Raw genomic sequence first — 14,615 nt, forward strand, 5'->3', positions numbered from 1 at the left:
TTGATTGGTGGGGACGCCACGCTTCCGGATTTAATTGACAGTGTGTGTCTTGCATGCTGAAAAAATGAGCTGCTTGTTTTCACGCAGCGCTCTTTTTCTTGGTGTATATTGTTCGTGCGCTGCTGTGCTTATGTCAGCTATGTTCTGCCCTGCTCCATTAATTACCTGCATGACAGAGCCTGGCTGGCACCTCAGACTTGTTTGTGTGGTGTGTCCGCTTTCAGGCCGGCCATGAAGCTTGGCTCGTCCCCCCTTGCCACCTGGGAGGCCTTGGTTAGGAACATGTCTTCACAGCCCTTCGTTTCACACTCTTGTGCTGAGGACAGATGGTTGCTGGGCGTGTTGTTAACGCGTTGTTCGACCACTACATCAGGCGTCTACTCCCATCCAGTGATTAATTTGTAAAAATATAAGTGCCAGGGGGTCCAGTCCGAGTGACCAGCGTCCACAATGAAAACGCCTCCTTTTATGTTTCTTCTTCCCGCGGATGAGCCCCAGTAGACATTACTTTGGGATACATGAATCACTGGCATTCGCAGCACGGACTCTGACATGATTTCCTACAAATATAAAGGGTGCATCGGCATACCAGACATGCGGCAGCACATAGAACAGGACGCAGGATACGCACAGAGGATTCCACCTGATCATTCTAATATTGCCATTACACAACACTTTTCTGAGAAAGATATACAACACTATTCCGCATCTGTAAGCTCGGTTTTCAAACCAGCATCCAGTCTAGATTTAGTTTTTAACTTGTTGTAGGACTCACTGTCTAAAACATTCGCCAGGTATAGCGTAGAAATGGATCATCCATCCGTAACCGAGTCTGGGATTAATGACTTGTGTAACGAACACAGAGGGGCCAGCACTCCAAAATTATACCAGTGAGCGACTCCCCCACAGCGGCCTATACACCTCCACCCTGCCATGCAGCACCATTTTCTGTTTCAGCACTGAGACCTATGCACAAATCTGTCAGTGAACCTTAACCCCAAGCCTGTAGCACTGACACCCCACACTGCTTTGTCACACTGCTTCATTCTGGAGCCACAGAACCCCCAGCTGGTCCATATGTGGGTTTGTGTGTGCACCTCTGTATGGATCTGTAAAAACATCTAACCGTAATGAGAACCACACACGGCTCTGCCAAAGCACTTCAAACTTCGCTTGCTCCACACCTTGCTGTTTTAGTACTGCGTAAGCAGCTCTGGCCTGCACGGTACCCTGCGATTGCAGTACTGATGACCACACTGGGTTGCAGGTGCACTCCATCTAGAATTTTATAACTGCAGGACTCGTAGTCAGTGCCTAGTACCATAGGTTATGTACTCCGTCTGCGAGGAATGCTCTTAACCCTAGAGCTTCATTTTTATTAGGTCTCGCCTAGCGAACGCAGCGCATGCGCCGCTTCGCCTTGGCGAGACTATTGGTGTCGGTTTGGTGCGCGAAGGGAGACAAAACATGTGCGCACCCGGACAGCCGATGTGCATGCGCACTGCATCTGCTTGGGCCCGGACAGCACATGGGCACGCGCACGGCGTGTCTTATAGGTTACGTCTGGACAGCCAATGTGCACGCTCGCACGATCACGGTGTCTCTTTCAGCTTGTTTAGTGGCGACACCATTGTCTGCGTGCGCATGTTCTGCTCTGTGCGCTGTTATTATCTACACGCTGAGCGGTTCGTCGCTCACGGGCCCTGCAATGTTGTTTGGGCTGCAGCCATAGCAACACCCCTACTTCATTTCGCTTTTCATGTACCCTCCTCCTCGTTTCACTTTGAAGAGGGGTGATGTCTGCGTCTGTTTTCTCTTCAGAGCGTGCACCTTGCTGTTTTCCAAGCTCTGTTCTGCAGCCCCAGACTCGAGTTGCTGAGCTTTGTCTTGCAGCTCTGCAGACTTGTTGAATATCTGGCGATAACTTAGTCAGGGGTGTGAAAAGTTTTAACCTATGTCTGGAAGAGGTGAGTGGGGCGGAAGCTGATGAGCTGGGCTGTGTAATTTCAGCAGCACTAGAGTCTTGGATTGCTGGGGTCTCTGTGCACAATCCCAAATATTTGCATTTTTAGTTCAGAGAGATAATTGCCAATTCACAATCTTCCAAATAAATACACAGCTAACAGGTTACGTGACGTCACTGCGCAACTAAAACTATTGAATGCTGTACGCAAGATGTCCGGAATAAATGTATAATACAAATAGCTGTTGCGGCTGTCAATCACACCAGGTAATAAACGGGCCGCATAATTATTTACTTATGCATTGTATTCATTAGGACAAGGTGAAACACAAACACGCCATTTCGATCTCAGGTGTTTCAGGGGGCAGGTGAGGCAAACAGCGTGAGGTCAGCAGTTCACTCCAGGAGGCGTGGGACAATGCTGCTGACAGCTCCCTGAGCCTGTGTTGTGCTGGTAGGGCAAATAATGATCGGATGACCTAAGAGGTCAGAGTGAAGGGGTGGGGCTTGAGGGAATTGTTTGGAGGAGAAGGGAGGGAATAGGGGTACTAGCCGGGGTGCCACTTGGAGGGGGAATGAAAAGCAAAACGAAAACCCTTCAAATCTGTGCATCTAACCCAGGTCTCGCAATTGCGAGATTGAGCTATTGGCATTGTAAATGACAGTGACTTTTATTTATGTGTTTAATAAACCTGCAATAATTAAAGGCATTGTCATTTACAATACCAATAGGCCAAAGATTCTAAAATGCGAGACCTATTGCATTGCAAATGCTTGTTGTAACGTGGTATGGTGTTATCTTTTCCTGCCATTTTTCATCTTCACCTCCTGCTCTCTCCTCTCTTTCGCTGCTGTCATGTCTCGCCGTGTCTTACCTTTCGCTTTCCCACCTCCTGCAAAGAGGATGCTAAACTGCCCTCAAATCCATGTTCTGTGACATATTTTCCAACATTGTGCTTATTCATACCCGTCAAACAGCGGCATGGGGAGCCTATGGGAGCACGGGTGCGTGCTGTACAAGTAGTCAAACTCCACCCCAGCAACGAGAGGTCTAGGCACACAGCCCATGTTATGCTCTGTCAAGCTCGCCCTTCTTTATTCAGAGTGCAGATTGTGTGACTGCCTGGAGAGTGACTAAAGCTGTGCAGACAGGCCTCTTTCCCAGAAGAGTGCGGTGCGTGTCACCCACTCCCACCTACTGGAACTGAAGCCAAGTCTAACACGTGATCCGTGTCTCTGTTGCAAATGGACTAGCCATCAAGGGCCGGAAGCCCCGAAAATGCTCTCTGCCTGTAAATAGACCGCGGCACTGCTAGTGGGTCAGAGCAATTGACTAACCCAACAAAATGTGTTATTACAGTACCAATGGGATCACAGCTCTGCAAATGCGCTGCACTGTAATACAGGCCAGCAGAGCTCACTACTCGCAGGGGGCAGGCACCCATGCTTTGTCAGTGACTTTGTTTCACAGCTACAATAACATCCCAGCCATTCTAGCACTGCTTCCTTGCCTTTGTGCCAGTTTATAATCTATTTGTTTTAATGCCTTTTGCTTTTTGTGTTTTTACAGCGCACCTTTGAAGATTTGAGTGGCTCAGTCTCGCTGTCGTGGGTTGGAGATGGCACAGGGGTGAGTATGTGGCATTTTGTTGACGGGGAGTGAGATTTTATTGGAGATTCATTCAGTTTGGATTTTACAACTGATACCGACCAAATCATTTTATGGTGTCGTCTGGGGCTTTGTTGAGCTAGTTTACCTGCCCCACTCAAGGGATGAGTGTATAACCTCGACCAACGAGCAAGTGTATTAAGAAGTGTACAATATTGCATTTCTTAGCCCAGACACCCACTGTGCTCTGCTCCTTCCACTGGACTGAGTCAGTGCTGCAGCACTTGGTTTTTAAATTTGAGTTTCCTACACTTGCCATGAATGAAGTAGTGACAAGAACATTTCAGCAAAAAGTGTTTCTTGCACAAATGATAAAAAATTACAAAAATGCTGCATATGAATGCAATGCAGTGACGTACACTTTTCTAGAAGTAACTGGCCATTTGAGTACCAGGGCAGTTGGTGGTTACTAGGCACTGTCCATGGTGAACAATATGGTTTCCCATTGCTGTGTCAGGACATTAGACCCCTTTTCTTTCCAGCCGTAAAAGAGTTATTGACTCTGTGCACCTGTTTCTTTAAAGGTGGCAAAATCTACAAGACAAGGCTTATTTCAGGTGGTGGTTAAGCGATTGGAACACCGATATAGTAGGACATTGTAATCACATTAAAAAAGGTTAATATCTGTTCAAGATATCTTTTAAACGGGCCTGATTTAAAAAAAAAAAAAAAAAAGTTGGGGACGCCATGGATGAAACCCAGAAAATATGTTCCACAACTCATTGTCCTTCGCCCCTCGAAATAAAGGCCTTCTGAGGTATCTGCAGTTACAAAGAGTCCCCCCCCACCACACACACACGCACTCACACACTTTCCAGCAAAGTGATATGGAACGTTGATCGCCCTACACAGACAGTGGCTCCACGGAACATTCTGGAGAGAGGTTGTCTGTGTAAGGTGACCAATCTGCTGGGTATCATGATGTGCAGGAGGTGGTAGCTTGCCTCTGAACCTACTCCACCAACCCTCTCAAATACACTGAGCAGTAGGAATATTGTACAGTACACATTTTAAAAACCGGGGTCTGGACTTGTACTTCAACAATCTGACCACCAATACCAAACTTCAGCTTGGACTTCCTCATAACATCAAGCTCTACATACACACAGATTCCAAACAAGCCCTCCAGGCACATGACCCTTTCAGCTGACAAGCGTATCAAAATAAACAGTAGTCCCTTCAGTGGCACCCTTGCAAACTCAGATGCATTACCCCAGTCCCAAATGTTCTCAAATAGCTCTTTTGAAAGCTCTCCTAATTTCCACAGCAGCCCCCAAACTCCATGGTCAAATGCTCATCATCTTAGTTAACTCAGTCAGAAGCAAAGACCTGGAATTTTTCTCGCCTATGTGGAAAAAAAGGCACCTGAGAAAATATTCCTAGATTAAGAAACCACCAGAAATCAGGCTGTGCCCTTTGTTCGCTCCTTCCACAAAGACTCACAAATCTCTTTGTTTGAGTAGTTTCTTATGTGTGACAATTGCCTATTAATCTACTCTCATTACTACCACCCTTCCGCCTCCCTGACTTAAGGAGCTTCATGAACCTACATTACTTGTCATACTCTCCAGATCTTTCAAACCGAGCCCCACCTGACACATAGGTGGCTAGTCCTTCCAAAGGGAACTCCATTACTCTCACTCTAAGCCTTGTTCGCATAATCTGAACCCTGCAGTCCGTAAACATCTATACCTGGTCTTCCCAGCTGTAGGCCTTCCACAGCATCTCATTGGGTTGCAAATCTATTTGAATGTTGTGCACCTATTCCTGTGAATGTGTTAGTTCGATACCATCTACCCACCTTTTATTGTTTTAACGTGATGATCTAAGAGTAAAGGGTGCCCTGCCCAAACATGAGTCCTGTGTTTGCTGTGCCATAGCATTCAAGCTGCACCTCACTCATGAAGCACAACAAGGCTAAAACGGCCCACGGTTGGTTGTTTTCCCTTTCAGGTGGGACATAAGCTGGCCGTTCGCCTGGACTCATCCTACTGGAGCAGGACCAAGACTTATTTCAATGGGGTTGCTCCCTGTTTGGAGATGCCCACTGGGCAAAAAACACAGTAGACTGTAAGGCTTTAACAAGTGCTTGTCGGTGGTTGAGACTTTTGCAAGCATTCCACCAGCCACCACCTTTTGCTATTGTACTCTTCATACAATCTCTACAATCCTTTGTCACTTAGTCTACTCTACATCCCATGCATGTTCACGTTAATCCCTATTATTTTATTCCTGCAAATTGCCCACCACCATCCCAAAGATAACAGCCTCTTCTTTAAAAGTCACACCCCTGCAAACTAATACCTAATCTCCTGTAGCTCATCTGTTCATACCACCAGCCATTTGTCTAAATTCACAGACTCCCCTCTGGTGGAAAATGCCCCTTTTTGCAGGGTCATCTCCCTTTGCCTTTATCCTCCACTTTTTCCTGAATTTCTTTTTTGCCGGCGTTAGTACTCTGAGCACTTTACCGCTGCTAAGCAGTGCTAAAGTGCATGTGCTTTCTCCCCTAAACATGATAATATTGGCTCATACCCAATTGGAATATTTAATTTACTTATATTTCCCTAGTAAAGTGTACTGCATGTGCACAGGGCCTGTAAATTAAGTGCTACTGGTGGGCCTGCAGCACTGGTGGGGCCACCCACTTAGGTAGACCTCGAACCATGTCTCAAGCCTGCCATTGCACAGCCTGTGTGTTGAACTGCCATTTTGACCTGGCAAAATAAACCTTTTACCACGGCCACTGTAATTAAAAAGCAGGCCATATACTTTTAAGTTTTATATTTCCTGGTACTGAGAAACTCTTAAATTCGTTTTCACTATTGCAAGGCCCAGCTCTCCCATAGGATAACATTGGGATTACCTTATTATATTTTATAAATGTAATCCCCAATACTGAAGTGTTAGACTTTTAAAGTTTGGTGTGTCTGTAATTAAAAGTTAAAATCCAAACTTATGGTGAAGTCTGGTTTTCAAATTGCAATTGTAAAAAGGCCACTTTCAGAACATTTAGAAGAAAAGAGCTTCTAGCTGACGAATAACAATGCTGTTTTTTACTACGACTGACTAGGACCAAACTCTGATTGCATTGATCTCCATAATTTATTACATTATCTTTTTTTGTTCTGTTTTTAGAGAAAGCATTTCATTTAGCTTTTTTTCAAAAAACAGAGTTAGAAACCACACTAATTTATTTGACATTGAATATATAAACAATGAAAAAAGACAATGTAACACACAATATTAAATAGTCAATTAAATTATTCAACCAGTCAAGATTTTCTCAGAAACAATGAACCCAATTTGTAATTGGATTAGCAATTCATCTATGGGTTGCTGACCAGAGGGGACAGTAGTTCAAGCTACGGTATGCAAACTTTCAAAAATAACTCCCCTTAGAGTACTTCCTATTTACATGCTATTGTTTCCTCAATGGTAAAGCGTGCTGATGCGTTTCGAATCCCATCTTGATTCTTGGGATTTTCCTCAGGCCTAAGACTGGATGTGTTCTACAAATCAAAAAGAATACGTTAAACAATATAAGATGTTGGCTCAATGACACCCATTTATCGATTTCTGTATTTCTGTAAATAATATATCTTTTTTTAGCTGTGTACGGTACCTGCTAATTGTGTCAAGCGAACATCTTCCTTTTAATCGATAGAAATAACAAAGCTCATGCTGCCGACCATCCCGCCTGTTACACAAACATACACTATTTATAAAGCTAATATTCTCCATTTTTAAATTGAAATCAGACTTTGCTCGCTAGAGGGGAATATTAAACGACTGCTGCCTGTCTCTGATCACGCCTAGGTTAGGTGACAATTGGGCTTTGTGTATACCCCTGACACCACGCACAATGGGAGCTTATGTGTGACGATGGGCCATCCTGGCAGAATGGGAGGGAGGAGCTGGGCCGAGCCTCACAACTGAATAGGCTGTGTCCTGTCTCCACACAAAGGGCTGAATACCTCCCTGTAGTGAGTCTGGAGCCAGGGCAGGAAGGAAGGACCTCTGTTAACTTCAAAGGTATGTTTTTGAAGTCTCTCTCACTTAAAAGGCACTTTCAGTACTGGACCTCTCACACCACCACTTCAGTACACCTGTGGGTACTCTACCAGGAAGGATGCCTGCTGTGCTGCTTAAAGGACTGCCACTCTGAAGGAGCTGCTGCCTTGCTGTCGTCTTGCCTGTAGAGGACAAACTGGACCTGGAACCCCTCTTGAACCCAGGACCACAGAACGACTCAAAGGCGTGGTCTACTGGACTCCAGCTCTGAGCCTCCGGGACATAACAGGCCCCTTACAGCTGCTGGACCCGTCTTTAACCAGCTCCCTGCCCCCAAGACGCCCTTTCAGATCCTGGGCCCCTGGAAGTGTTTTTTAAGCTCTTAAAGTCAAGCTTTTGGGCTCTTCTCAAACTGGCCGTGTCATTCCCGAACCACACAGCTTTACCAGAAAATCTGCACAAACCGCCGCAAGTTTGTCTCTTCGCACAGCAAGCATTGTCCGCCGGTGTTGGTAGTCGCTGTGAGGCCCCAGTCCGCGATGTCCGGCTTCTCTTCACGCCACGTCGACCAGTGACTCTCTCCATGCTCCCGGCAAACTTCTCCCCTGCGAACGGGACTCTTGGCACAAATCTTGAGAAGGTAATTTTTCAGTGGGACTAACCTCTGGCTTTATCCAACCTGTGCTCAATCGTCAGCCTGAACTTTTGGATTTGACCCGGTCCAGTGCTTCTAAGCACTATTTTACGGTTTATTCTTTAAAAATTCATAACTCCAGTTTTACTGATTGGATTTTTGCCGTTTTGCTCTAGTTTTCTAACCTGGCGTGGAATTGTTTTGGATGGTGTTTTTACTGTTTTGGTGTTTGACGTACTGCACGAATACTTTACATATTGCCTCTAAGTTAGGCATGACTGCTCTGTGGCAAGTTATCCGGGGGATGAGCACATTTTATTTGAGGCTTGCCTGCTTCTTATCCTGACTGGGACTGTGGTTGCTGCTTGACTAGGACTTATATCCCAGTCAATCTGCTACCCAGTTTCTAATACCCTCCTACTAAAGATCACACCTAATGTCTTTTAATTTAGTCTGCCACAGAGAAACAGTAGTGTTGCGCTGCCTGGAGGTCTTCCTTTGTCCTCATTCTCACCCCAAAAGGTGCTCTGCAACTGGGGTGGGATCATGTCACCCAGTTTGCCGAGGGAGAGAGGCGGGGCAAACCAGAGCTGACTGGCTCAAAGGAGCCGGAGCTGTCCAGCAGCCCAGGTGTGTCGTGCTGCTTAGGGGTCTTCCTTTGCCTGCATTTTTGCCCTGAAAGATGCTCTGCAGCCCTGCAGCTGGGGTGGGGACTATGTCCTCCAGCTTGCTGAGGTAGAGAGGCAGGGCCTAACCGGAGCTGACTGGCTCAAAGCAGCAAGAGTCGTCTTGTAGCCCGGGTGTGTTTTGCTGCCTGGAGCTCTTACTTTGCCTGCATTTTTCGCCCTTAAAGATGTTCTGCAGCCGGCAGCTGGAGTGGGACTATGTCCCCCAGCTGCTGAGGAAGAGAGGCGAGGCTAACCAGAGCTGACTGCTCAAAGAAACCAGAGCCATCCTGCAGCGTGGGGCGTGCCCGGAAAGGTGACAGGTCCGTCTGTGCACGGTGGAAGGTGGGCTGGGCCACTCCTCTTCAATTGAAACCTTCACTATTCATCTAACAGCTAGCAGCATTGAATCACTATGGGTAAGAAAAGGTTTATTTCCTTTGCAGCGAGTGGTAATGACAATCGGGAGGGCTGGCTCAATCCTCAATTAACTGACCACAGCTATGCCAGTCATTAACTCTGAGTAAAACTGTGAAGGAGAGATTGGGGGCTACCAGGAGGAGATCTTTGACACTTTTAACAACAAATGAGCATACTGTTATCCAAAATAAAAGCTGACATAGAAGGTACCATAGGAGCTAGCGAGGGGAGAACCGCTAGTACAACTAATGTATTTGCTTTGGACCCATCTAATCCATCTAAGTGTTGTGTGCACCTGGGGGATTTAGACATCATAACGAGGTTGCAGGAACAGCTGCCCCATAGCAGAGAAAATTCATCTATAGATGTTCCAGCTGATTTAGATACCACAGCTTCCCGGCCAAACAAAAGGAAGAAGGATCACTTTAGTTCAGCGAGGGCGCTTAAGTCCAATGGGAAAAAGGGCTCTGAAGTCTAACAATCTGGAAGCAGGGATGGGTTGTTTGTTGTAAAAGGGCGAACACAAGAAAAGCATGTTGGGGCAGGGAGCGATGCGAATATACTCCTCAATGGGGCGGGGGGGGGGGGTATCTTGACCATACAGAGCATGTCCTCGCCAGTCTTTTGGCCCCAATGACAGCGGCATTGCTGAATATTGATAAGACACAAAGATTTGCTGGTACCACTTCTAATTAAGCCACCTGGTCTGCCTGTGGAGATAGGATCTCAAGCCAGCCTTCAGAGCCTGCTGCCTTGATTTTAATTGCTAAGAGGACTAGCAATGATGGCAGGTATTTTCACCCTTCTAAATGACCTTAGGAAACCCACTTCTGTAGCTGAATCCACCATCACTTTGAACGCTTAGTGTGAGGATGTGGCGAACTACTTTATCAGTAAGGTAGATAATATCTACAAAATATTTTCTGCCACTACTGGCTTTGTAAGGCCAGAGGTGCAAACTAGTCTCCCAGGCCCTTTACTACTTTCTTTTCCATTACTATCCTTTGTGGAACTATGGACTCTCAGCAGTAAAATCAAATCCTGTTCACCTGCTGACCCACTCAAACTGGACAAGTTCCAGAAATTTCAAGGTCATCTTCTACCTATCTGCTGCGAGCTGATTAACTTGTTATAGTCTTCGTCGGGCCCCGCTTCATGGAAACATGCCAAAGTAATTCCTCTGCTGAAAAAACCTACTTTAGATGTATCTAAACCAGAAAACGTTTGTCCCATTTCCCTTCTTCACTTGTTGGCTAAAACTACTGAATCCTACATGAATTCTTATTACCCAAATTTGTGGAGTCCAATAAAATCCTGGACTCTTCTCAGAATGGTTTTAGACGTCACCACAGTACCAAATCTGCCCTTCTAGCGGTTACTGAATACTAGCGGGTCTCCCTTGATGAAGGCCACACCTCTGCCCTGACCCTACTCGATTTAAGTGCCGTGATGGACACAGTATCGCATGAGATCCTGTTGTGGCGCTTACAGGAGATGGGCATTGTAGGTGCCGCCCTATCCTGGTCTCGTAATTTCTTTCAGAGAGATCATTTCAGGTTGTTTCTTCCCCTCATCACTCTCGGGTGCACACCATATGGGATCGGCTCTGAGCACCACGCTAGTCAACATTTATATACAACCTCTTACGAAAGTAGCAAAAGATAGGGGCTCTCATTAGTATCCTATGCTGATTATACTCGGCTCGTGATCTAATTTTCTAACAACTTTAACCACAGCCTGCTCAAACTCCGTGATGATATTGTTGCTATTGCTGACTGGATGCCAGCCAACTGTCAGCAGCTAAACGGTAACAAATTAGAGATTCTTCTTCTAGGAAGAGATACCCATTTATGGGGTGATCATTGGTGGCCCACTCCACTAAGCCATGACAACAGCCCCCTGGACTGCGCTCCCGGGGACATCCAGAATCACTGGGCTTTTAGAAAGGTGGAAAGATTTGCTTATTTCAGGCCTAATCCTTCTACCCCATTTCTCCTTCCGCAGTATGACCTGGAACTAGTGCCGGGACTCTCCGTTGCTGGGCAGCCATGCGCTTTACAAATTCATTTACATAAAATAAGAGGTTCCAACGAGACTAATATTCTACATCTGAAAGAAACACGTTAGTTAGATTCCTCACCTTAGAATATCCCCAGGCGTCAGGCTGGATCCGGAAAGATTTTTTCGTCAGCAATACCCTTGTGCGTCGCTAGGCGTCGTCTGCGGCTCCGCGTCCGTCGTCGGCGTTATGATCGCCAGGATGACGTTGTCGGAGTACTTAGACGCCACCCTCGCGTGCTGACGTCAGTTCTTCTTTTTTCCGCGCCAGTAAGCGCCGATCCGGGAAGAGCATACCCTTTTATTCACTTTTTGACTAAAACCTTTTGAACTCTTTTGGTCCTATTCTCGTTGACATCGGCCGGTAGGGATGCCTGGCTTCAAGGCTTGTGACTCCTGCCACCGACTGATGTCGGTCACGGATCACCACCGCCGGTGCCTCTATTGCCTTGGGGCCGACCACGATGCCGAGTCGTGCCTCGACTGCCGGGCCTTGACTTCGAAAGCTAGGCGGGAGCAGTCCCGCAAGCTACTCGAGTTCCGGCAGTCGGCTCCGTGCCGTTCAAGGTCCCGGTCGAGGCGGAGGTCGAGGGACCGGTCGTGGCGCCGCAGCCACCACCGCTCGTCGGGGTCCAAGTCTTCGAGATCCGGTAAGTCGAAGCATAGCAAGAAGTCGAAGAGACGACATTGCTCTTCTGACTCCCCTCGCCGGTCACGCGACTCGGCTGAGGGCTCGGGTGGCACCACCCGCGTGGCTCCGTCGGAGCCGCAGGGTTCCCGTTCGTCCCCATACCCTCCGGTCCCTGGGACTAACGCGACTCCGGCGGAGGTCAGTGCCTTTCTCATGGCCATGAGGAACCTGGATCCGCCGTCGATGCATGCCGGCGCGCCTTCGGGCCCCGCAGGCTCGACTGGGAGGCCCTGCGAGCTGGTGGCTCTGGTCCCGGCGCTGTCGTTGACTCCGGTCCCGACGCCGCAGGTCCCCGAGGGATCCAGGCCTCACGACCCCTCCGCCGGCGCCGACTCCTCCGGTGCCACCCCCGGCGCCGCCCTCGGACGACTCCGTTCCCCGGTTTAGTCCCGGTCCGGCGCCGCACCTGACGCCAATGGGTGGCAGTTTCATCTTCCGCCCGGCTCTGATCATTCCACCTGTATAATCAGGAATCGGATGACTGTGACGACTGGGAGGGGTCTGAGGACCCTCTGGCCCGGCAGGGTCAGTTATCTCAGGATTGGGCAGACGAACTGGGGGATGCCAGTGGTCTTGACACCTCCCCTGACACTGGCTTCATCTCTCCTCCGACAGTGGCTTCGGAGGAAGGTGCTGCATTTTCTGTGGTGCTGCGCAAGGCAGCCGAAGCCCTTGGGCTGGAGCTGCCTGCTATGGCCGTGAGGACGAACCTCCTCACCGAAGTGCTTCAACCGTCAGCAAGCTCCACGGAGCCTCTGCTGCAGTTCAATGAAGCACTCATTGACGTTCTGAAAGGCACCTGGTTCAAGCCCTCCACAGTTCCTCCTGTGGACCGGAACGTGGCCCGGCGCCCCCGCCCTGCACCGGGTGACCCCAGTTTTCTGTCCCTCCACCCCACGCCTGAGAGCCTGGTTATCCAGGCCTCTACTTCCCAGACCTCCTTCCCGTCCGCTCCCCCGGATCAGGAATCCAAAAGGCTAGAATAGTTTGGGAAGAAACTGTTCTCCCTTAGTTTGGGGATGCGGTCTATAAACACCGCATGCCTTTTGGACCGTTGCTCCCACTCCCTGTGTGATACGGTGGAGAACGTGCTGCCCCAGTGTCCGGATGAGGCCCGGACACGGCTCGCCCAGGCTCTTGCCGAGGGGCAGGATGCGGCACGGCATGCAATCCGATGTGGACTGGACACAACAGACTCGCTGGGCAGGGCAATGTCGACCACGGTGGTGCTTCGTCGCCATGCCTGGCTGCGGTCTACGAGTTTTTCCGGGGATGTCCAGAGCACCCTCATGGACATGACCTTCGATGGCAGTCGCCATTTTGGCGACAAAGCGGATAGTGCGCTGGAGCGCTTTAAGGACTCCAGGGCTACGGCAAAGTCCTTAGGCCTCTCGGCCCTGCACCCGCAAACTTCCACTTTTCGGCCCTTTCGTGGCCAAGGAAGGGGCGCCCCCTCACGTCCGCCTAGTCACAGGCCGCAGAACCAACCTCCACGCGGTTGCGGATGTGGATTCCGCCGAGGCGGTACAGGGGGTCAACGTGCCGGTCCGTCCACATCTACCCCAGCAGCATCCGCTTCAAAGCCCTCCTAGTCTGAGCTTTCAGGCCCATTCCGCGCCAGTGGGCAGCAGAGTTCGCCATCACCTGCTCCACTGGCGTACCATCACATCAGACAGGTGGGTGATGCAAATCGTCCGAAGGGGCTACTCCCTCCCCTTCGAGGCGATCCCTCCAGCCATGCCACCGCAGTGCCACCGAATTTCGGGGGATCACTTGCAACTTCTGCAGGAGGAAGTTACGGCCCTCTTGGCCAACGGGGCCATCGAGCGCGTTCCTGGTCCAGAAGTAGGTCGTGGTTGTTATTCCCACTACTTTCTGGTTCCCAAGAAGGGCAAAGGGGTCTACGCCCTATCTTGGACCTCAGGAGCGTCAACGCCTTCCTCCGGAAGGAGAAGTTCAAGATGCTCACCTTAGCTCAGGTTCTGGCTGCCCTAGACCCTGGAGATTGGATGGTAGCGTTGGACTTGCAGGACGCTTATTTCCACATCCCCGTCCTGCCGGCCCACCGGCGTTACCTGCGGTTCACTGTGGGCCAAGAGCATTTTCAGTTTACCGTGCTCCCCTTCGGCCTCACCAGTGCCCCTTGGGTGTTCACGAAAGTGATGGCGGTGGTCGCAGCTCATCTGCGCAGATAGGGGTTCCAGTCTTCCCCTATCTCGACGACTGGTTGTTGAAGGCAGGCTCGCCCCAGACAGTCGTCTCCCACCTCCAGACTACGGCCGACCTCCTGCATTTGCCTGGGTTCTCCATCAATGTGCCGAAGTCGCATCTGAGTCCCTCCCAGAAGCTCCTCTTTTTCGGAGCGGTTCTGGACTCTGCGCAGTTTGGGGCCTATCCTCCAGAACAGCGGGTCCGGGATATTCAGACTCTGATTCCCATCTTTCGGCCTCTATCCCTGGTTTCGGTCAGGTTGGTGCAGCGGCTTCTGGGTCTTATGGCCT

At 49.3% G+C, this 14,615-nt stretch overlaps 1 protein-coding gene across 4 annotated transcripts in view; it reads left to right on the top strand.

Annotated features, from left to right (window-relative positions):
• LOC146871072 (sortilin-like) overlaps positions 1-14,615 on the top strand; it is a 947,375-nt gene that overhangs the window by 263,401 nt on the left and 669,359 nt on the right. For all 4 annotated transcript variants that reach the window (XM_085650259.1, XM_085650260.1, XM_085650261.1 and 1 more), the window contains one exon: positions 3,534-3,593. In XM_085650259.1, coding sequence (XP_085506385.1) covers positions 3,534-3,593 — 60 coding nt within the window. The remainder of the gene's footprint in view (positions 1-3,533; positions 3,594-14,615) is intronic.

The sequence above is a fragment of the Triturus cristatus genome, chromosome 1_1 (assembly GCF_964204655.1).
Source record: "Triturus cristatus chromosome 1_1, aTriCri1.1, whole genome shotgun sequence".
Classification (NCBI taxonomy): Eukaryota; Metazoa; Chordata; class Amphibia; order Caudata; family Salamandridae; genus Triturus; species Triturus cristatus.